At 36.5% G+C, this 26059-nt stretch overlaps 1 protein-coding gene across 3 annotated transcripts in view; it reads right to left on the reverse strand.

Annotated features, from left to right (window-relative positions):
- Positions 1 to 15559: 15559 nt before the first annotated feature.
- Positions 15560 to 26059, reverse strand: part of LOC138709503 (actin depolymerising venom protein gelsolin 1-like) — a 60356-nt gene continuing 49856 nt past the window's right edge. For all 3 annotated transcript variants that reach the window (XM_069840316.1, XM_069840315.1, XM_069840317.1), the window contains 2 exons: positions 24265 to 24340; positions 15560 to 16241 (listed from right to left, as the gene is read on the reverse strand). In XM_069840316.1, the coding sequence (XP_069696417.1) occupies positions 24279 to 24340 (62 nt within the window). In that variant the 3' untranslated portion in view covers positions 15560 to 16241; positions 24265 to 24278. The remainder of the gene's footprint in view (positions 16242 to 24264; positions 24341 to 26059) is intronic.

The following is a 26059-nucleotide window of genomic DNA, read 5'->3' on the forward strand; positions in this document are numbered from 1 at the left end:
TAGCAGTACACACAAGCATGCGTGAATTTCGACTTCTTGCAGCATTGTGGGGTAAATTACAAGCGTAATGCATTTCACTTCATTACAAGCAATTCGAGCAGTACGTGCAGTGTATGTAAAGTATATAGTGTTTGTTTGGCGTATTACACGGCATGAGAAATCAAAATCATATGGATTTTTCTTACACAAGACAAAAGCGGGAAACAAGACAAATTCAACATAAAATTCATAAAATATATGAACTAAATTCCTAGTTACGAACAAATAATATTCTCATCTATGCGGATGACGTGAATATCTTAGGAGAAAATCCACAAACGATTAGGGAAAACACGGGAATTTTACTGGAAGCAAGTAAAGAGATAGGTTTGGAAGTAAATCCCGAAAAGACAAAGTATATGATTATGTCTCGTGACTAGAATATTGTACGAAATGGAAATATAAAAATTAGAAATTTATCTTTTGAAGAGGTGAAAAAATTGAAATACCTGGGAGCAACAGTAACAAATATAAATGATACTCGGGAGGGAATTACACACAGAATAAATATGGAAAATGCCTGTTATTATTCGGTTGAGAAACTTTTATCATCCAGTCTGCTGTCAAAAAATCTGAAAGTTAGAATTTATAAAACAGTTATATTACCTGTTGTTCTTTATGGTTGTGAAACTTGGACTCTCACTTTGAGAGAGGAACATAGGTTAAGGGTGTTTGAGAATAAGGTTCTTAGGAAAATATTTGGGGCTAAGAGGGATGAAGTTACAGGAGAATGGAGAAAGTTACACAACACAGAACTGCACGCATTGTATTCTTCACCTGACATAATTAGGAACATTAAATCCAGACGTTTGAGATGGGCAGGGCATGTAGCACGTATGGGTGAAACCAGAAATGCATATAGAGTGTTAGTTGGGAGACCGGAGGGAAGAAGACCTTTGGGGAGGCCGAGACGTAGATGGGAAGATAATATTAAAATGGATTTGAGGGAGGTGAGATATGATGATAGAGAATGGATTAATCTTGCACAGGATAGGGACCAATGACGGGCTTATGTGAGGGCGGCAATGAACCTCCGGGTTCCTTAAAAGCCAGTAAGTAAGTAAGTAAGTAATATTTTCATAATTATTATGCAGAGTGAACCAAGTAATGTCATTAGTTTCAGAGGTTATTCTCGATTAGTCTCCTGACCAGAACATATTTATTTATTTATTTATTTATTTATTTATTCTTGTGTCGTTAAGGCCATCAGGCCTTCTCTTCCACAACACCAGGAATACAAATACAATAATAGAAATAAACAGAGAAAAAAATACACTATATACAAAGTAAAGCTACACAAGAAATAAAGAGAGAGGAAGAAAAAACACTATAAACAAAGTAAAACCACACATAGTACGAAATAGAAATATAAAAATTGGAAATATATCCTTTGAAGAGGTGGAGCAACAGTAACAAATATAAATGGCACTCGAGAGGAATAAAAGCAAATTAATATGGGAAATGCCTGTTATTATTCGGTTGAGAAGTTTTTGTCATCTAATATGCTTTCAAAAAAACTGAAAGTTGGAATTTATAAAACAGTTATATTACCGGCTATTTATTCTGTATGGTTGTGAAACTTGGACTCTCACTTTGAGAGAGGAACAGGTTAATGTCGGCCTTGGTGGCGCAATCGGTATAGTGCTGGCCTTGACGTCCGAGGTTGCGGGTTCGATCCCAGCCTAGGTCGATGGCATTTAAGTGTGCGGGACAAAATTCCGGCACACTGGCGACGCTGATATAACCTCTGCAGTTGCGAGCGTCGTTAAATAAATCATAATTTAATTCAACAGTGGTTAAGGGTGATCGAGAATAAGGTGCTTAGGAAATATTTGTGGCTAAGAGGGATGAAGTTACATGAGAATGGAGAAAATTACACAACGCAGAACTGCACGCATTGTATTCTTCACCTGACATAATTAGGAATATTAAATCTAGACGTTTCAGATAGGCAGGGCATGTAGCACGTATGGACGAATCCAGAAATGCATATGGAGTGTTAAGTTGGAAGGCCGGAGGAAAAAATACCTTTGTGGAGGCCGAGACTTAGACGGGAGGATAATATTAAAATGGATTTGAGGGAGGTGGGATATGATGGTAGAGACTGGATTAATGTTGCTTAGGATAGAGACCGATGGCGGGGTTATGGGAGAGCGGCAATGAACCTCAGTGTTCTCTAAAAACCATTTGTAAGTAATGCCACAGTGTAGAGCAGCCCTGAAGAAAAAGGGTTAGAAACAAACGCAGACTAAGGCACTGTGCATCAGTGGTGGATTTTAGGCGACCAGCGAGAGTCAAAAGTTCGTAAAATCTATGATGCCTGCCTTATTCAATCCGTCACTAAGCAATGCTTACCTTCCTGTCTACTCTTATCAGTCCGAAACATAACTGTCTAAGCTGGGGAAGGTGGAATGGGGAGTTATGGGGCAGTCTGCAATAATTGAGGTGTTAATACCCAGGCCTGTTTGCACGCATGCATTGGGATTTCCTTTATTTTTTTTCAACTTTATAGGCCTAAAGGACGAACAAGTAATTGGACTCGCGTGACAATGGGTCAGCACAATGTCGAACCTCCATCTGAGACAATACAGGACCTCATATTGATGATAGAAAAGTCTATATTATGTTAATATATTATGTTATTTGATAAGTCATATATTTAATAATAATGGACCTTTGTTCGTTAATGTTTCTTGTGACGTAGTAAGCTACACTTATCGAGGGTAAGCCTTGTTTCGAAATACAACTACATAGAGCAGTGAATCACCTGCTCGTGTGCTAACTCATTTTGTTGTTTTTGTTACCTCTTCCTACCTCCAGTAGCGTGGTAATTGCATCACATGTTCAGGAAAAGTCTGTTTTATACTAATATGAGTTTTTAAAACGCTGAAAAATAAAAAACATAACAATCTAATGAAGCTTTGTATGTAATACGGTCTCTTATTCTAGGAAATTTCTTTCTATTGGCAATTGCTTTTTTATGTAATTGTTGAACAAAATTAATTTCGAAGTATTAAAATTTAGAAAATATAAATTGCGAAAAAGTGTGGCACCTGATAGTAGTTTCACATAATATTTTTAGATTTCCAGTTGTCTTATAGTTATAACCGTAAGATTAGGCCTACTTAAACGGTCAACTATGTAACTGATTGTCAAATACTGGAATGTAGTAGGATGTTCATTAAATTAACTACTTTTACGAAAGTATAGTCCGGATTAGCTTACTTCATACCCTAAGGGTGAAACCTAACCATTTTCCCCCATTACTACATATGCTAGTGGATTGTGGTGATTTTCTAGTTTTCAGGTTGAATTTTCTTTTGACAACTTCGTTTCGAATTTTTATACTAACAAATACTACAAATGGTAGTGATTTTGTAACTTGTATGTTGGCAGCCGAGATAAATATCGACAATATTTGTCGGTACTGGAGTTCCATGAAATTAAAATTATACTAGATTTCTGAGCCGGTTACTGAAAGCTAGTGAAATTTGAACATACTAATAATTAATTAATATCAGTATTAATATTAATACATAACTGTTATTTTATGTGTTGCGTTGTGGTTACAATTCAAGACTATAGTCAGGTAAGTTTTCGGAGTTAGTACTAATAATTTCACATACATTTTTAGGTTAGGTCTCGTGAGTCAATTGTTTAGTCAAACCAATGAAACCAGGCTTCAACATCAGGACAAATAGACACGACGTGAAGAGTCGCATAGGCCTACTCTTTTAGGCCTGGCATGGTTGTTAGGGCTCATTCACAATGAAAATTAAACATGACGCAAGCGTTAACTTAAAAGTGTAAACGTTACGGTAAAATCAAGAACATTCACGATGGGAACATAAACATAACCGCAAAGATACTTGGTAACTATGGAAACATAACAACGACTTCATTTCCTCATATTCAGCGCTCCACGATTGTGTACTGTTTGCAAATCACGTAAACGTAAGCATGAAAGTTTGGAGTTTGCAAACTTTCATGTTAACGTCTAAAGGCAATGTTTATGTCAATGTTTATGTGAATCATTGTGAATAATCCCATTTGGTAACCTCGGCGCAAACTTCTGTGTTTGTTACGGTTATGTTTAATTTTCATTGTGAATGGATCTTTAATTGTTTGTAGTAGCCAAATATAACGGGCCCAACAGATAGGGGATTCTTTAGGACGTACGTATTTGTCCTACTATAGCATATCAACTTCTCTAAATGTTTAAATTCCTCGGAGGGGCGTAACTGCGGTTAGGACGTTGCGCTATAAGCCGAAATGTCGTGGGTTCGATTCCCGGTTGGTCATGAATTTTTATCATTGATCTAATTTTATTCTTCCGGCCGCAATATGGACTTGGGATTCATTTAATCTATAACAGAAATGAATACGAGCGGTATTTCCTTTGAGTGAAGTTAACCAGCATGTAGGCTACGACTGGCATCCCTTCTGCTATTAGTACCTATTGCCTTGTGAGGCGGGAGCTTTGACAACCAACCACCCGGGACCTGTAACGGGATAACTTTGCTATAAAATTTCTCACACCTCCATATAAGCATGATTTGCTAACACAAACCGTGAATAGAACAGCTGGATGTAAAACAAAGACTTTTCTCAATAAATGCAGCTTCAGCTAGTAAATGAATAAGCCTCGTCTGTCATCCACAGTTAAAGCTAAAAACGTATGAGATCAGCTGTTTATTTTACTTCATGTTCAGGAATTAATCGATTTGACTCCCAGCCAGCTTTCCTCTCTAAGCAATTTGTGGTTCCTTTCAGTCTCGGACACAGTTTTGCCACGTCATCCGTGTTTGCTTTTATATTTCTTATTATTCCACGATGACTGCTACAATCAATACGAGTACAGCGTGGAACCCCAAGCGTACGAAATCCCCGTTGCGCTCGGTCTTAGATAAAGTCCGACTAAGGGTAGGTACACGTTGGAGCAACGATAAACGATAAAAGAAATGACCTAGCGACGCTTTGGTATTATCAAAGAATCAAGTGTTCATATCGGAGCAACGAGGACGCGGAAAGCGAACATTTGATTTATCAGTAGAAGATATTCTATACATCCACTTAATGAAAGAAGATATATAGGAAATATCAGCTGCTAGGTTCAAGGTTAATACAGGGACATCATTTTATTTTTACTTAAATTTTTATTGTACCTGAGTTTTGGAATGTACTTCACTCCCACCCCTTCTACTAGTAAACTTCCAACCGTTCACGACACAGAGCCGAGGGCGCGTAAGCAGTACTGAGTTACTGAGTATAGTACGTTTCAGAAATATGTTCGCGTTTTCCAGTGACGAAAGAGCTTTCAATATTGAATCATATTTTCGTAAGGGTACTGTCGCATCCCGGTTTCCCCCACCTGCTTCTGTTCGCCACTTTGTAAAGTCTAGTAGCTGGGCTATCTTAGCTCTTTTCTGAAAACATTAATTTCTGTTAGGAATTGGACGTCTACGTAATATTATTCAAGTGTTTAAAATAACTTAAATGAAAGGGCCTCCTTAAGTAATTAACTGTCACGTGATTTCCCCCCCCTTTCTACAACCCTGCGACAAAACCACTTGAACGGACAGTAGATAGCATTTCTGAGTGATTTTATCTTTTCGGATCGGGCAGAAGTGAAGATTGAATTTACAGTACGTAAGGTACTCTTTTATAGAGTAGGTACAGAATTATTTCAACATGAGTTACTCGTACGAAGGATGAAACTGGTAATTGGAATTAGGTACAATAGTCTATAGTGCGATAATATGCACAAAAGAACTGAAGCCTGTATCGAAATGAACGGCCACCATTTTCTAAAATGTGTTTAAATATCCATATTATGATTATTTTTCAATTTAACTTCATTCTCTATATAGTACGCTAATGTGCTGTAACAGTACAATATACACTGCATAATTAATACTTTCGAATGGATAGCTCAATTCGTGTGTAAAACACCAAGTGTTAATACAGTACTGTATTTTGATTAAACAAAAACCTAATGAAAATTATCAAACTCAAAATTGCGATATTTCCTAGTTTACGTAAATGGATGAACCACTTTTCTTCCCTCCTATACCTAGTAAAGTGATTTGTATTTTACGCCAGTATCATCGAACTCCGTCGTGGAAAGGGTAGCAAACGGTGTTTCCTGTTTCAATCGTTAATAGAAAGGTATAGCCAGGTTAATATTAAAAATGTTAGTAAAAATAAAATGATGTCCCTGTATAACTTAAATACGTACAAAACTGAACCCGTTTCTCATCCCAAAGCAAGTATAAATTCGTTGTGCTGTGATTGGTTCTTGTGATCACATAATGTATCACGAATAAATACACAACTGATCAATTTTCCAATATCTACAATAATTAATTTAATATGCCGAAATAATAATAAGTCGATAAATATTCGGATATATTGATAACCACCCGTCATTATACAGATTAATATTATCTTAATCAGAGATCATATGAACGACAAGAGCGAAGAAAATGGTACTTTTCATTTTCGTCGCTTTTATCGTGCATCTTCGCTTTTATCGTTACTCCAATATGCACACCTCAATGACAATGCATACTTCAATTCTCTCTGATATAGCATCGCTGCTTCTTTTATCGTGTATCTTCGCTTTTATCGTTACTCCAATATTCACACCTCAATGACAATGCATGCTTCAATTCTCTCTGATATAGCATCGCTGCTTCTTTTATCGTGTATCTTCGCTTTTATCGTTACTCCAATATGCACACCTCAATGACAATGCATGCTTCAATTCTCTCTGATATAGCATCGCTGCTTCTTTTATCGTTTATCGTCGCTCCAACGTGTACGTACCCTAATACAAACACAAGCCAATATCAATGAGCTTGCACCGACTGCATAGTTCTTCTCTGAATTTTGTAAATACCTACGCCAAATTATTTATCGAGTCTTCAGTGATTCGTACATTTTACTTCATCCTTACACGAAGTACCGGATCATCATTTTGTTTTTACTAACATTTCTAATATTAACCTGGCTATACTTTTGGATTAACGGTTGAGGACACTATGTTACACCCTTCCATGACCTGAGTTTGATGACACTAGCAGGGGCGGCTCTACAATAAGAACTGCAGAACCGCCATTTAATTGGACCTGAAAAAATTAAAAATGTAAAGCGTGCTTTTATGTAATCTAGTTCATTGTTTCATTTATTTTTCCAATTCATTCTCCTTCGATTCGAGATTTTACTGTCTGTAGGAGCCTTGAACTGCTCGAGAATTTTAGCTGTAGTGTACTTTTCAGATCTGTGATCGGCAGTTCCTGGAGCTGGAGCTCAACGCAGGGTAGCCGGCAGCAGAAAACTGGTTTTCTTCACCGCCCCATAAGACTGCATTAGAGCTGCAACCGAAGCAGCTCTCTCCGAATATACAAAATAAACGTCAACACCCTCCTCTCTTTATGACCTGCGTTAGAACACATAGACTTCTGCACTTCTGTATATCATTACAGTTCCAGTGTGTTATGGTACTGTGGGTGGTGCGATGTGATTAGTCAGTGTGTCTAAGGAAATATTTTATATTAAAAATTAATGAAATGAAAACCTAATCGACCAACCCTTTTCGAAATTAAAAGAGAAATTGCACGTTAACTTAAGAAATTAGGACGTCCTACACAAAATTTAAATATTGAAATTTCTGGAAAAAGTCGAGGAAATCATGTAGCCTACTAGTCATTTTAATACCGAAATATGTAATGGAAACGATTGGTTTTTTGCTGCGCTCATGAAAACGCTTTCTCCCCCACCCGTGTATTCTGTTTACGTGGACAAACACCGGAGTGTAGGATTTAGTTAATTTGACTTAAAAGCTAGAAAAGCATGTGGGGCACATCTACGTGACTAGTTGTACCAGGTGGGAGAGGTGTAGCGTACGGATGGTTGGAGTACAATTTAGGGTGCACAGTCAACTTCGAGAAGGGGCTGTAATTACACGCGTTATCCGATTTAGATGCAATAAACAGCATGCGTGCTAAATACACTATTTTTCATGCATAACTGCCAACCTTTGTAACCGCGGGCCGCTACTGGATACTAGTATAAAATACAAACAAATCACTTTACTAGGTATAGGAGGGAAGAAAAGTAGTGCATCCATTTACGTAAACTAGGAACTATTACGATTATCTGTTTGATAATTTTCGTTAGGTTTTTATTTACTCAAAATACAGTACAGTGTTAACAATAAGTATTTTTACTCACTAACTGAACTATCCAGGCGGATGTATTCGTTATGCATGGATTCCTTCTTAAGTAAGATGGTAGATCTGGATTTACGGCACGTAAAAGAACCTTAGTCCCGCGCCGTGGCGTCGTGGTCTAAGGCATCCTGCCTGGGACTCGCTTTACGGAATGCGCGCTGGTTCGAGTCCTCATGGGGGAAGAAATTTTCTCATGAAATTTTGGCCAGTGTATGGGACCGGTGCCCACCCAGCATCGTGATGCACTTGGGGAGCTACGATAGGTAGCGAAATCCGGTTACGCAAACCAGCTATAAAGGAATTAATAAAAACGTTTCCTATGAAAGTTTTTTTGTTTTGAAGAGCTCTATCAAATGGTACTTTATTTGACCCCGATTTCCATTTGAAATTTTAAAGTGATACACGACTTCCTGTCAGAGCTGATTGATGAAATCAAGCTCAAGTGAAAGTTCACATGTGGTTTAGTTATAAATATTTTTGTCTCGCAAATTTCCATGCACTAGTTTCCGAAATAAATTACTGTTACGGATGATCTGAATCACCCTGTATATTATATAAACGATATTGCAGTACCGATAATTCTGTCTTAACTTGAATGGATAGACATCAGTAGACCTATAGTAGAGGAAAGCTATTAAAATCAAAGCACAGCCATCCATGCATAACTAAAATGACGTGCAGTCTCTCTTTCAGACTATTAAGATAATGGCTGTGTTCCGTACATAACTTGCATGAAGACAATACCTTAAAGTGATGCCTGATGTCTATCCCCGATTAATGTGCTCAGATAGGAATGGACAGTAAGTGGTCTGATGTATACATACGGCACATGTAAATTGGGAGGGGTTACTCATCTCCGGAAGTTTACAATGGTTTGATTCGGAGAACAGTCTGGATAATGAGAATCGTCTGCCTTTCTGATCAAATATGAGCTCGTTGCACCAATAATTGGGCGCAGTTACGTTGGAATATCTCATCGTGTAATACAGTACCTACGTATTGTAAAGGCTGCGACAAAACATCCTCCCTAATTTAAAGTTTAAATAAAAAACAGATGTATCAAAATAAGGAAACTTTATTAATATGAATGGTATCTTAACAGTGGGAATTTTTCATTCTTTTTAATAATGTGTCTCTCAAGTAGTGTCCTTCACTATTAATGCATTGTTGAATGCGACTTCCGAAATTCTGAATCATTCAAACTAGCATTTCTTGAGGAATAAGACCAATTTCTTCCTGTATTGCATTTCTTAGGTCTGACAAAGTCCTCGGCCAATGTTTGGACACCTCAGCCTTAAGATGGCCCCATAGAAAAAATTGCGGGTGCAAGGTCTGGTGATCGTGCTGGCCAGGGGACGTCATCACGCGAAGAAATTAAGCGTCCGGGAAACATCTGAGCAGCGACAGCAGAATTACCACTTACCAGAAACTATACCACAGCGTAAGCAGTTTCTTCACCCGTTCACGGCATAGTTGGAATTCGTTACAGATTGCAATTTGCACTAATTGAATGTCAATTCCGTGTATTCAATGTCCTATTCAATTCTTGTTATTTTGCGGATATCGCTATGGCAACGCATGTAAACCTAAATTTCCCACTGTTTAGATACAATTCATATTAATACAGTTTCCTTATTTTGATCCATCTGTTTTTTATTTAAACTTAAAATTAGGGAGGATGTTTTGCCGCACCTTTTATATACAGGGTTAGTTAAAAGTCCCGCACCACCTAAATAACTTTTGAAGCATGTGGTTCAGTCATATGAAACTTGGTATGTGAGGATAACCATATACTAAGTACTCAATAATGGTATTACCGAGTATTTTCTACTTACAGTTTAAATAAAATTTGCTAAATAAAAATGGAAGTGGTGCAAAATATTCTTAAAGCCTGGTTAAATCATTCCTTAAATAGTTTCTATGATCGAGTGACACATTGTAAAGCAGCTGAGGGCTACCAATTTGAACACATAATTTAGAAGGTGAGCTAGCTTTGTTTTGTTTTTGTTACGGAAGGAGTATTTTATTATTTTAATATTCGATACACTTTTCTGTTTTCTTGACTTAGCAACACTGAATTTGTACAGAAGTATCGAGTGTGGGTACTTTTTGAAAATCTCGTAATGAGCACTATTCAAAAATAAAAAAAAATATATTGGGTGTTCCATTTAAAATAAGAGAGTTGGAGTTACTTCCGGTTAAACCGGAAGTAGAAAAAACTCGGTAATACCATTATTGAGTTCTTAGTATATGGCTATCCTCCCATACCAAGTTTCGTGTCACTGAACCGTAAGCTTCAAAAGTTATTTAGGTGGTGCGGGACTTTTAACTAACCCTGTAGAACTAACACATTTCTTTCTTTCTTTATTTCAAAACGAATGATGCTAGCCACAATTTGTTATAGGTACCTCAAATGTAGAGTATCTTTTGGAAATTACTAACCTCTGTAGCAAATGTTGAAAATTCTTTATTTATTCGGCTGGAAATTCACTTAATTACCAGTTTTTAACGTAAAATTAAACAGGAGTTTTGATTCCCTGTAACGAGATGTGCAGATGTTTATTCATTATCCCTTATTGTTGGCAGCTCTTTTCGACATTTTGTTTTAGTACTTTTAGTCCCTCAAAGCCACTGCCTGCTGGATCACATCCTATGGCTGCTTATACTGCCTGCCCAATCAATAGTTATGCGCGAACAGTCACTAGGTGGCAGGTAATGACATTGCATATACTGATAATGTTAATAGCGGTGGGCACTGCCTGCCACCTTGCGGCAAAATAATTTTGATTGAGCAGGCAGTTTACGCAGCTATAGGATGCGATCCAGCAGGCAGTACTCAAAGCAAATATCTTACTATAATAATACCGGACAGCTAGCAGTTCTGCGCGCGAACGACGCTGGTGCTGCTATCTAGCGGCCGGTGTGGAGATACTCGCGAAACAAGCTGTAATCAACTGCAATGTACGTATATTGTTGCTGGGCTAGTTAATAATTTTATTCATTGGTGCTGTGTTAAAATGTCAGGGTGTATATGTGCTGTTTATAATTGCTACATTACAGTATTATATATTGGTCCAAATCGTACTTTCGATTTCCGAGAGTTCATAAAACGTGAGTCAACAAAATTCTTTATTAGGCCTAATGTCTTTATCTCTGTGTTCATAGAACAATAAAAATTATATTTTTTATTTAAGCCTAATAAATGAATATAAGTTAAAATACATAGGAAATTTTTAAGGTTTCAGCAAATTAAGTTTTATTGTTGTCCACATGCCTTTATTAATACAAGCATCAGATTACTGCCATTTTTATCTTTGCAGTTGTCAGCAATGGATATATAAAGCATTATTGTAAATTCATTCTTAATGTCAGAATTAATTTTGTGTCACTAAAGCAAAGAAAAAATACGCAATATTTCTCATAATATGCAGCTTTAATATAAAATAATGTTACATTAAATACGGTACTATTTAATTAATATTTGTATTTGTGGACGTAATTCCATGCTGACCCGCTAGATGTCAAGTCCATGATATTTCGCACTCACGTCAATGCTGCTAGTATACAGCTGTCCGGTATTATTATAGTAATGTATTTGCTAAAAGTGCAGTATACATTAAATCAACGGCTCTTCCTTGTGAAGCAATACTGGATTACGAATTCAATTACAGCTACTCAAAGGGCATACCGCAGAGAATTTGATGTTCGTAATCCCCTCCAAAGAAACACAATAGTGGGACTGGTAAACAAATTGAAAACAACTAGATCTCTAAAAAAATAATAATTTTGATGACAATAAATATACAGAATGAAGAATAAACATCTTGTTCCTAAAGGGCGGTAATTTAGCGCTTGGCATGGTATCCTTGTTCTAGGCCAGCCGTGGCGAAAATGCGACTCACGAGCACATTGTGGCTCGCAGTGCATTTCCCTTGCTTCCTACCTACAACTCCCACCCTCTCACTCACTGGAGTCAAACTCCGTTTTATTTGTATTTGTCTCTGACCTGCGAGTAGCGTATCGTCGCAATGTCTCTCTCGAAACCATGTACCTCTACAAAAACGAAAGTTTCAAGTAGGATCGGAGGATGCATTTTTTTGCTGACAATATGATGAGAATATTAAATGTATGATTTGTTCACAAGTATTACGAGGAAAACGGTTGTATAACATAAAACGGCATTATACTACATGTTACTGATGAAACATTAAAAGGTTAAGTGTTGTTGGTATTATTGTTATTATTATTATTATTATTATTATTATTATTATTATTATTATTATTATCATCATCATCATCATCTCTGTACGTCAATCCTTTTTCAGCAGATGTACGAATAATGTGGTTAGATCTTCAATTTCAACTCACAAATTTACAATGTGATGTTAAATGAAAGCTAGATGTAAGGACTTGACAAATGTTGAACTTTTCAAATCTTTGGCAAAAAATAAATATCCGAAGCTTCGTTCTTTCGCTTGCTCTGTTGAAGCCATGTTCGCTGTAACTTACGTTTGTGAAAAATTATTTTCAACAATGAAAATAGTAAACATCAAATTTAGATCACGACTGACAGACAAATACCTTCGTGATCAACTACGACTGGGAGTAAGTGACATAATTCTTGATTTTGAAACTCTGTCGCAGAGACATTCTGAAGACAAATAATTTTAGGTTGTGATAATGTGTCTTATGTTTTCTTGTTCATTTCTTTCTTCGTTTCACGTACTACACATTAGTTTGTAACCTTGTACTGTATATAATTTTATTTATGTGCTTGACGTAAGGAAAATGAAAAACCATTAATAAGTCAGACAGTTGCTTCACTTCCCCTTCGGGTGTCTGCCTCCCTCGATAGGTGCTATGCACGTTGCAGGTTACACAGTGGCTCGGCGCACGATGGCATTTTCGCCACGGCTGTTCTAGGCATTCTAAGTATAATGAGATTTCCATTTCTGGCTATAATTTTGAATTTTCTCTAAAATTAGGTCAATATTTAATCATTTCAAAATATCCTAATTTTTCTTGTCTAATCTAGTATAGCCAGTGGTTCTTCATAAAAACTTCATTTAATTGGCAGTGATTCGGTGTTAATCACATATTTACGTTTGATCCAAGCTTCACATTCATACACGAAAACAGACCTTACCAATGTTTTATAGGCTTTAATTCTTGTATGTTTCTGGACAAGAGAAGGTTTGAAAATGTTATTAATGGTATTCATTGCATAGTTAAAGTAATTCAATTTTGTAGAAATATTTTTTTCTTGTTCATAGCTCAAATAATAACTCAAATATTTAAAACATGAGACCTGTTCTACAGGTTTATTATAAAGGCAAATTCTTCTGTGGAGATGATTTTTTCTGATGAATCCCAACACTTTAGTTTCATTAACTGAAATTTCCATCCCATATTCCTCAGAAATTAGTAATATATTTAGTATCAACACTAATTGCATGCACTTTTAATATTACTCGTTCCTTCCATGTGTGTTAAATAATAAAATAATAATAATAATAATAATAATATCCTCTAGCCAATACACATTTCGTAGCTATGGGGTGAAGTTTTACATTTTTCTTTTATGTTGTTATGGTGTCTTAACATTAACATAATATGCATTGGACTCCGATAGACTGATATTTATAAAGATATCACACGTTCTTAGAGAGCTGTCACTTTTACCGAACATGTTGACCTCGGTAAAGAATCCTGGAAATTCGGAATAAAGAGCTCCATAGCGAACAAACTACATACTGCATACTTTTTCCCAGGCATACAACACTATGTGCATTCTTTCCTTCATATAATTCAATGAACGAAAGAATGCAGATAGTTGAACTAAAGAAACTATGCCTGAATTCATATTAAAGAATGTAATAAATATTATTTAAAATTAACTTACAACAAAATTACACATTATAAAGAGGTTAATTGTATGAAATGTCTGTTATTATTCGGTTGAAAAGCTTTTATCATCCAGTCTGCTGTCAAAAAATCTGAAAGTTAGAATTTATACAACAGTTATATTACCGGTTGTTCTATATGGTTGTGAAACTTGGACTCTCACTTTGAGAGAGGAACATAGGTTAAGGGTGTTTGAGAATAAGGTGCTTAGGAAAATATTTGGGGCTAAGAGGGATGAAGTTACAGGAGAATGGAGGAAGTTACACAACACAGAACTGCACGCATTGTATTCTTCACCTGACATAATTAGGAACATTAAATCCAGACGTTTGAGATGGGCAGGGCATGTGGCATGTATGGGCGAATCCAGAAATGCATATAGAGTGTTAGTTGGGAGGCCGGAGGGAAAAAGACCTTTGGGGAGGCCGAGACGTAGATGGGAAGATAATATTAAAATGGATTTGAGGGAGGTGGGATATGATGATAGAGACTGGTTTGTTCTTACTCACGATAGGGACCTATGGTGGGCTTATGTGAGGGTGGCAATGAACCTCTGGATTCTTTAAAAGCCAGTAAGTAAGTAAGTAATTGTATGAACTCATCAAAGTTGGATTTTTACTGTGTTACATGAGGTATGTTGACTGACAAAGAGGATTACTACTGAATAATTTTTTTTTAATAATTTGAATAATTTCGAGGGAAAAATTGTTCCGGGGCCGGTCATCGAACCCGGGACCTTTGGTTTAACGTACCAACGCTCTACCAACTGAGCTACCCGGGAACTCTACCCGACACCGATCCAATTTTTCCCTCTGTATCCATAGACCTCAAAGTGGGCTGACAACCATCAAGCAACCAACTTCGAGTGCACACTAACTCTGTGTGACTTAAATTGTGGTTTTCTGTTAACGAAGTGACGTGTATTATGCAAATCAAGATTTCAGGTATAACTCCCTGTAAAGTTGATTTGATTGAAACTGTTGTTGGTATTGTCTTTAAAAAGGATTAATTCGATTAGACTGCGCCATGCCCTCCACCACCACCACCACCACCACCACCACCACCACTGCCGCCGCCACCGCCACCACCACCACCACCACCACCACCACCACCACCACCACCACCACCACCACCACCACCACCACCACCACCATCACCACCACCACCACCACTGCCGCCACAATCACCACCACCGCCAAGATTATGAACAGTCTCAGATAATAAAATACAATAAATAAAACAAGGGATAGTCACACATATCCTATGAGGAGATGAACCTTCGGATTTCCGGGGAAAATTAAATCTATGTGCACCAAATAGGTATTCACATGCTATCCTTGAACTGCAAAGGAAGAAGTAGAAGGTATAATAAAAAAGAGAGATTACTGGTATATAAAAGTTTTGTCCTACGAAAGTAGGCAATTTTATTTTCAGTAGTCTTATAAGTAGAACAAATTATTTATATTAGAAATATAAACAAGGATAAACACCAACAAGAAGTCTAAGTTTAATTTTCGTTAGTTGTAAGAAAAATTTCAATTCACTGTCCAAAATTTACAAACAACACAAATATACAATTTAGTTAATCAAATTAGTTTATGATGTGCCTCTTTTCCGGTAAGCTAGAAATGTGATATTTTTTATAACATATTATGTCATACAGTAGTCGCCTATAATTATTTTATCTGAGACCACTAGAAATTACATTACATATACTGTACATAATTATTTCTGGAAAAACAATTTTTTGAAGTAAACACATACAAAATCTCTTACATACACCCGTATTTTAATTAATTGTATCTAATTCCAGAGGGTGAAAATGTAGTTAATTCAAAACTATAACAATTCTAATTATGTGAAAACTGAAAACCCTCTGTTTATGAAGTACACCTGAATTATATTGATAGGGCAGTTCTGCCCAGATGCAAACCAATTACCAGTATATCACTCACTGTAACTACTAGGTTAGTTTTCAAATATTCTAAATTCTTCAATTATGAAATTCTTCCATGTATCAATGAATGGATTCTGCTTTACTCAACAAACTTCCTACAAAAATTCCTGAAAATAAATATTGAATAATGCATAAATAAAAATAAATAAGGTAATAAGTAAAAAAGTAAATAAGTTAAATAAACTGCAATAATAAAATAAACAAATACAGTACATTTAATACAGAAATATATGAAGTGTTCCATTATATGAAGAGGAAGTGAATTATTTACAAGGAACAAACAAAATAAGGATTCTGAAGTTTGTTTATACATGGAGTGGACAAAATCATGAATTCAGAATTAGGTATCTCAGTCGTCAAGATTATCTTGGTGTAACGAGCCCAATAGAGTAGGCGATCCCCTCCCCTCCTCTGTCTTACCTATCTGCCTTGATGGAACCTGGAAGTAGTTCCGAAATGTTTGGTTATGTGAAGTTCCAGGACATGGTGGAATACCCAAAAACCTAATTCTTATCACAGTCACCGTGAAAGCTTAATAGCCAATAAAATCATGAATTCCCTCTATTTGGAGAAATAGAAGCTATCACCTCTCTTAATAGCACACAAACCAACCACTTTTTGGACATATAGGTATAGGGACAGCAGAGCTCGACGTAATTTGCAGGCAATGTAGGTAAACATCACGAGTTAATGGATTTTGAAAAGAGAGATAATAGTGATACCCAATGCATGCGTCACTCCATCGTGGTGGCGATACAGGAATTGCTGTATCCCCATTCGACAATGTCAAGAGTGTTTCAGGAATACGACGTATCTGAAATAGCACTGAATTGTGGACAGTACTGTGGAGGAAGATGGTGGATGAACTTGGACACCGACATTTATCTGACATGATTGCAACCAACCAGATACTGATGACAGCAAAAATCACTGCTGATTTCAATTAAGGAAGTGTCATAAAGTTTCCACCAAGACCACCAGGAGGTCGTTAGGCAGAATGGTTTATGGAAACCTCCAATTCGTCAGAGTCTCAGGACCTTACACCTCAACTGGGCAAAATAACATCGGCACTCAATCTCCAACAATACTCGACTGATTTTCTGGTCTGATGAATTTCGCTTCCAACTATTTCGATTAGATGGGAAGATATACAGTAGCGTGCAAATTAATCCGAACAACGTAATTACTTACGCAAAAACACTCAAACGGGATAAAAAAAAAGGATCTAAGACATACCTCGGTAATCTATGTGGCCTCCCTTGTTCCTAATAACAGCTCTGAGATGATTTGGCATGGATTCCACTAATTTCCCACAAATATTCTTAATTTCTTCATCACGAAACCATACACCAATGAGGGCAGAAATCATCTTCTCCTTTGTAGAACAATCCATTTTTTGCATTCTTCTTTTGCAAATTGACCACAAGTTCTCAATGGGGTTGATGTCGGGTGAGTTGCCTGGCCAGGGGAGTACCTGAATATTTTCTTCTTGTTGAAGAATTCTGTAGTTTTTCGAGACGTATAGCATGGTGCCAGGTCTTGTTGGAACACACCTCTGCCCTCCGGAAATGATTTTTGCAGCAGGGGTACGATTCTGGTTTCCAATAAGTGAATATATTAGTCAGAATTCATCATTCCCTTGATAGGTATTAATGCTCCAGGCCCTTCATGTGTAAAACAACCCCAAAACATTACTTTAGGGGGGTATTTGGGTGCTTGTTGGAGATGAGTTGCTGTTACTTTTCCGTACATAAGAAACATGGTGGCCGTGGACCTCGAAATGAGACTCGTCGGAAAAAAGTACATTCTTCCAGTCATTCACTGTCCAGTGTTGATGTAATTTTGCCCACATTAAGCGTTTTTTGCACATAACAGGGGTTAGCAGTTGTTTCTTAATAGGCTTACGAGCCCTTCGTCCAGCTTCCAAAAGCCTACACCACACTGTTGTGGCGTGAATATTCGCCCCAGTGGTAGCCATTAACTCGCGGGTTAAGTCGACAGCAGTTAGTCTAGGATTTAATTTACTTTTCCTGACAATTAAACGACCATCTGCAGGTGAAGTCTTCCTTTTCCGGCCACAGTTTCCTTTTTTCTGGGGTGTGATGGATCCAGTCTCCCTGTATGTTTATGATCGAATTAACAGTAGCCAAACCGATGTGACATTCTGCAGCAATTTGCCTCTGTGTCATAGAAGAATGCTCTGCTAATGTTATAATTTTAGACCGTTTTCGTGGAGTTGTATCCATTTGTGAAGACGACAGAATGTACACAGGATTGCAGTATTAAGTCTTCAACACAACTGAAATGCTTATAAGTACAAAACGACAGACAAAATGTCACATATTATAAAAAAATAATAACGACAGACCTTCAACAATGGAATTACACGTACTACAGATGTCAATTAAAGCGGTATGAGCAGCTGTGAGGCCAACAATGACAGGAAATGTAAAAATATGTCATGTTCGGATTAATTTGCACGCTACTGTATATCTGGTAGAAATCAAATGAAATAATTGACCCAACATGTCAGCAAATTAGACTAATGGGGGAGGCTCAATTATGTCTGGGACATATTCATCATGTACACGTTGGGACCTTAGCTATGAATCCATTCATTTCTGAATAGTCTATGCTACGTGTCTTTTCCAACGACCATCTTCTTGCTTTCATTGTCATCATATACCCATAAGACGATGGATCTTTTCAGCAGGACAGTACGCCTTCCCACAGAGCCAAGATGACAGAATACAATCAGAAGAGCATTCCGCTGATATTCCCATCATGTTTGCCAGACATGAACATTGTGCAACATTTTTTAAATCCTGTGGAAAGGCCAATATGAGCTTTGGACCCACTGTTCCAGAACGTGATAGAATTATGAACAGCAAAAATGACTATATATACCTGCAGACAAATTCTGTGAACTAGTGGAATCAATGCTGCACCATGTGACTGTCCTTCGAGCAAAAGATAGACAATTCATTACTACTTAAGTATTAAGTCTGTGGCAGGGAGGAAAAAAGTCTTAAGTCAATATTTTGTGAAAATGAGATTTTTATATATTATGAAAGCAGAAGCAATTCTCTGCAATCTGGTAAAGCGGCTGAAGTCAAATAAGACTCCTGACTGGATTTATAGAGCGTTACCAAATGTCTTAAGTACTTTTTGAATCGAGCACACACAGAATAAAGGACTTAAGAATATTTAATACTTTATTCCTTACAAACCATCACATGTTTTCTTTCCATGCTTCCCTATTAAAAAGGTCTAACTTGTATTTTAGCCATTTTATCACACACTGATGCCCTTTCCTTTTAAAACTTTAAGCACCAGGGTAAACAGTCCTATAATTGTTTTTGCATTTCTAATAATTTACATTTCTCATTTATTTTTACATGAAAAAGGTCTTATGTTTAATAGTCCCTTCTACTCAGTTTGGCTTCTAGTCTTAAAAGGGCTTAAGTGCGGCTATTTTTGGAAATAATCAAGAAAATTGTTAAATGAGCAACATTACCTATTTTAGAAGAAATATAAACAAATAATATCCAGGAAAAAACTCTTAATTAAAAATCTCTATAATTGACACCAATTTCAATCTTTCTACTGTTCTCCTGAAAAGTGTAACATTTTTACTTAAGACCTTTTTCCTCCCAGCCACAGAAGTATTCCATGATTTTTGTCCATTCAAAGTATTCGGAAAATGGATGAAATGGATGGAGAGAGGCGAACCCGATGCTTAGCAGCAGACGGGACTGAAGAAAAAGAAGAAGAAGAAGAAGACAATGTATTCGGAGATAATTAGAGTTCAAAAATCAATGATTAAGTCTTACAAAAATCAATTAGAAAAATTACCTATTTAGAAATAAAGAAATTAGAAAATAGGATCCTCAAATGACACTATAAAAAGAAAGAATGGGACAAGAAGACAGATTGCCCAAATGATAAACATATCATACATTGAGCTTGCCAATCAGGAAGAACAAATAATTCTAAATTAATTTCTATGTCATAAAATTAACAGATGACAGGGTTGTAACAGGACTATGAAGCCAAAAAACCAATAAAGGGTTCAGGAGAAGATAATGTAAAAGGAGAAGGAAAGAACTACTGGTACCTTGTGTAGATCTCTAGAAATAAACATTTTTTCTGAAAACAAGTAGTATGCAGCACTGTATTGTTTATAACTATGTTTGCGATATGTTTGTATACACACACATCAGATAAGCAGACAGAAATCATGCCAAAATATGGCATGTGGTAAATAATTCTACTTCTGTGATGAACAAGCACTAAGCTATGTTACTGTTTACGAGGCTTAGGTTAAGATCTGACGTTAATTTATAATCATATACTGCACAAGCTTTACAAACAAATAGGCCTACTCGAACTAGAAAAATATTCTACGAAATCACATGCATTTATATGTCACTCATCTCATTACTCTACTCAATATATGTTCAAAATAGAAGTTTATATTCATACAAATATTATGCTGGCCTTTTAGAATTAAGCATGAAAAATTTTAAGGCACTGATGTCTAAACCTACGAAAGGAATTATTGGCTATCTTTTCGAAAGTAAACTTAAATAATACCTGGGTACATGTATCTTAGTCTCAGGATACAGTACGTGAGATACTGAAATACTTAAAAGCTTCAGTGGCGTGAAAATTCAATCATACACATAAATAAAAGATAGCAGATTTAAAACAGAATATTACAGACATACTGGTATCTAACTAGAAAGCCACTATACAAACTGGAAAAATTTTAATTTGGAAAACTATAAATTATTTATTTATTAAGTAAATATTTTTAAATTCTATAGTTAAGTTTTCTGTAACTGTATTACTGCTTCTGATTAATTTGTATATAACTGTAATTTAAATAAAAATAATAAATTTACAAGATTAGCTTCAACACTAACAATGCTACAAGCTTGTATTGCAAGCCTACTGCGAACGCATTAAGATTTTAAATTGTTAAAAATGAAATATAGAAGATACTGGAATTTTAAAATCTATATGTAGCCTGCGGGCAGCCGGGTAGCTCAGTTGGTAGAGCAGCTGGCTACGGACTGGAAGGTTCGAGGTTCGATCCCAAGTGGTGACGGATTTTTCTCGTTGCCAAACTTCCAGAATGGCCCCGAGGTTCACTCAGCCTCCTACAAAATTGAGTACCGGATCTTTCCCGGGGGTAAAAGGCGGTCAGAGCGTGATGCCGACCACACCACCTCATTCTAGTGCCGAGGTCATGGAAAGCATGGGGCTCTACTTCCATGCCCCCCCAAGTGCCTTCATGGCATGTGACGGGGATACCTTTTTTATATGTAGCCTGCAGCTAGTTCCATTGTCAATATTTTTGTTTTTCATTAATCCTCTCTTACACTCACATGTTAAGCAAGCATATACGAATTACCGAGGCCATACTCCATTGGCAAGTCTATCGTGCTATCAAAAAGGAGTGTGTTATATGGCAGTAAAAATTTTTAATAGTCTCCCTATCGATATAAAAAATGAAACTCAAAACATAAAATTATTTAGGGCCAAATTAAAGAAGTACCTAATTTCTCACGCCTTCTATTCTGTAGGTGAATTCATGACATTCAGTAACACTTCATGAAATTGATACTAAAACTTTGTTGTACTAGTAGACTATATTGTAAATCTCGTCTGTATATATTCCAACTAGACTGTGACTATAAAATAAGACTTTATAATAGTATTAAGTTTTTTGACTTGTTCCATATTCTAGCTGTGAAGCAATGTATGAATACCATGGAATGTTAATAAATACAATACAATACAATACAATACATGCTTGAGATTCTAGAGGTAGGTTACTATAGAAATGCTAGAAGGGAAAAGGACTGATGATGAATTTTCTAAAATCTGGAGGAATATTAAAGAGATTTCAGTTAAACACAACATCTACTTAGAAAATCCAAAAGCATTAAAATAAAAAAAGACAACAAGAAAATGTGATACTGAAAGGCATTTTTGTACTCTCAAATGTTAAGAAGACTGAGGAGAGTCAACTTAGTCAGAGTGATGATGGCTATTAGAAGACAAATGTGTGCTTCATATTTATAGATGTTTTGACCGGTAGAATAAGGTACAGGTTCAGTGAAGAATTCTTGTCCCTGGTAAATGTTGTTGATGATCTGTTTAACTTAGATTTTGAGAAGGCAAATCCATTTGTTAGGAATTATGTTGAATGTTTGAAAGTAAATAAACTCTTCTCAAATCAGACATTTCAATCGTCAAACTCTGTATTAGAAACAGAGCAGTTGAATTTAAATGCACTGGCTTCAGTCATTTGAATAAAGAAGTAAACAAAAACCTATACCCAGATTTGCAAGCAGTTCTAAGGACTGCTGCTACCATTTCCAAAGTTTAGCAGCATGTGGAATGAGTTTTTCTGCAATGAGAAGAATCAAGACATGACTGAGAAATTCAATGGCCAAGAGAGATTTACTAATCTGGTCCTCCTTCAGATAGAAAATAGACTACTTTAGAACATCATCATAGGTGACAATGTTGTCAGTAGATTTTCTCAGAAACCGAGGCGGTTGCAACTGAGACTGTGAGCAAGTGAGCATATATTATTTGTTACAGTGTACCATACTGTTAATTTATTTAGTTTTTAAATAATAGCCCTATCACTGTAAAAGGTAACTATATAGCGACTTTATAGAAATGTAAAAGAATATTGAGAAATTATTTAAAGTACAGTAAAACCTCGATAAGATGCGCTGGCTTATTATGCTATCCCTTGTAATACGCTTTTTTTGTCCGGTTCCTGAACATTTCATACACAACGCCTTTATAAAATACCGTAAAGTGGGGTGACTTTGAACGCTGAGGTGACTTTGAACAGTAATTTAGCGACTTTCTAAATTAAATGCTGTACCCAATTGCGAAAAAACTGTTTAAATTGTCAATAAATTAGTTCAGTTTTTTCGCAATTGGGTACAGCATTTAATTTAGAAAGGCGCTAAATTACTGTTCAAAGTCACCTCGGCATTCAAAGTCACCCCACTTTACGGTACCTGTTTGTTGCGCTCAAGTCCCGCATAATATGCTATTTTTTGTGGAATATTTTCGATATAATTTTCAGCAATGTACTGTAGCAGCAATGAAACATTTTGGCCATTGAACTTACTGGTGCCATTAACCTGAAAAGTATTGTTATTCGACCCTTTACCTTCACATGTAAACCTTCATACTGTAAAATGCCCCACCCTCTTGTTACGCTCTCTTATTCGACCCTTTACCTGCGTGCTTAAAGCTTACACACAGTTACAATAATCCACCCTTTTGCTAATCCTCTTTCTCTCAAACAGCATTCCTCACTCGACCGTAATAAAATTCTGGAAAATATTTGCTGGGCAGTTTGTTGTCCTTAGTGTATTGAAGTGTCTGTGAGTGTGATTACAATGAGTGTTAAATGGAAAGCACTTTCTGTGTCGGAAAAATTGAAAAATCTTACAAAAGTACGATGAGAACAGTACTCTTAATCAGAAACAACTCTCTGATTCATTAGGAATCCCATCATCGACATTAAGGACAATAATAAAAAATCGCGACTCAATCACTGCAGCTGCGATGTCGGGAGGATGTAGTCGCAGAAACTGAAGTGTGGTAAACATGAGGACTTGGAGAACACGCACACGGCAAACAACTATAAATGGCTTTTTTTCCTAAAGAATTAAGTATAGTACATACATACAGTATCGTAAATGTCTTTAACGTACAGTACAGTAATTACATAATGGAGTAATACTGTATTACCTTTCATGAATCATGTATTTCAATAAAGAAAAATGCTAATAGATACCGTATAAAAGTCTAAATTAGTACACCCGCCTAATACGCGTTCCCAGTTAATACGCGATCCCTTGAACAGCGTCTTATCAGGGTTTTACTGTATATACAAAACAAACCTAAACCCCCTCAAAACTGATAGCTTAAATCCACCAAAGATTATACAGCACATTATAAGGCATACTCATGACTGGCTATCATTAGGTCACCTAAAATTAAATAATTGTATAAAAAATGGTAATTCTAGCTTTAATTTGGTTGAATGTCAAGTATTTATGAATTCTTATTGGAGAACAAACATACCTGAAATTGTTTCCTTAGCGTGGAGCCTCCACGTGACGCAACCCACTGGGTACACCTCCAGGTAGATAGGTAAGGCCTGTAACACAATGAACCTCTTACTATCTCTCTCAGCAATATGTCACGAATGGTGTACAGTCATATGAATACTGCTATACAGTTGTTATAGGTAGTTCCTTTCATTACCAACCAAATATAATAAACAACGTATAACTCACTTTACCAAAAAAGTCACTTAGTGCCTTTTAATTCTCACCAATATTATTAGTATGTTATCACCAGAAATCTACTTCAATTTCTCATGAAACTTGCCATTACTTTGCCATTTAATGTTTTTATGCAAATAATTATTTATTTAATAGTATAATCTCAGAATGTTATCAAAATCAATCTTCTTAATGTATCCAGCTGTTTGCCGACAACATAAAGTCCACTATAGTCCACTGTAGTCTATTCAGTTGTTGTTTTTCACGAGAAATGAGGGGTATTTTGATCAGTGTTCATTACAGATGCCTGTTGCTAGTAGCCAGAGGTGGGGTGTAGTCAATATATACTGCAGGGCTGTGTCTTCTGCAACTGGTACTGATGATTTTAATTTACTTCTTTTGTGGTTTATTTTTTTTATTGGGTTATTTTACGACAGTGTATCAACATCTAGGTTATTTAGCGTCTGAATGAAATGAAGGTGATAATGCCGGTGAAATAAGTCTGGGGTCCAAAACCGAAAATTACCCAGCATTTGCTCGTATTGGGTTGAGGGAAAACCCCGGAAAAAACCTCAACCGGTAACTTTCCCCGACTGGGATTCGAACCCAGGCCACCTGGTTTCGCGGCCAGACGCGCTGACCGTTACTCCACAGGTGTGGACTTTGTGGTTTATGGATGGACAGTATAGAAGAATGTGTTCCAGATCTTCATCATGATTATTACACCACAGACAAGTAGGATTATCAGAAAGGTGAAATCGATGTAGGTACAATTGAGTGACAATGTGGCCTGTTCTGGCTCTTGTTAAAAATGTTTGAACATGTCTGGGCAAGTTTTTGTACATTTCCAGGTTATTTGGTTTCTTTTGTACAGACTGTAAAATTTTTCCTTTGTCAGAAGAGAGCCAATTGTTGATCCATAGGTTTGTAAAATGAGACTTTACTGAAGCAAAGGCACTGGATACAGACATCACTTGAAGAGGTCTTGGTTGCGAATATGTTGTCTGTTTTGCAATATTATCGACTTTCTCGTTTCCAGGTATACCACAATGACCATCGAAATGTTATTTCCTTTTGGAGTTCTTTTAGTTTACTTAGTTGTTTCTGAAGTGGAATATTTCTATGTGCATATAGGTTGGAGCCGGTAAGTATGCAAATAGATTTTTCAGAAATTTGAGTAACACACTGAAGAGCAGCATCAATAGCTAGCAATTCAGTGTCAAGACTGGAGGAGGATGAACATGGTATGAAATAACTTTCTTGATATTTTGGAATATAATACCCTGCTCCTGATGTCCCATTATTAGGATTTAGAGATCCATCTGTATAAATTTGAAGGTGATCCTTATATGTACTGCAGAGTAGTTCCATAGAATCTAACTTAAGAATGTATAGAGGATCATTTTTGGAATGATTTCCTGGAATTTGTATGCTATGTTCTGGAATCACCCATTTCCATGGAGGAATTTCGTTCACAACTGGAGTTTTAGCAATGAGTGTGTCTGTAATATAGATTGGTATTTCTTCTTTTTTAATTTTATAGAAATTACACAGGATGTCATCTGACAGTTTGAAGAACATCTGAGCTCTGG

The sequence above is a fragment of the Periplaneta americana genome, chromosome 11 (assembly GCF_040183065.1).
Source record: "Periplaneta americana isolate PAMFEO1 chromosome 11, P.americana_PAMFEO1_priV1, whole genome shotgun sequence".
Taxonomy (NCBI): Eukaryota; Metazoa; Arthropoda; class Insecta; order Blattodea; family Blattidae; genus Periplaneta; species Periplaneta americana.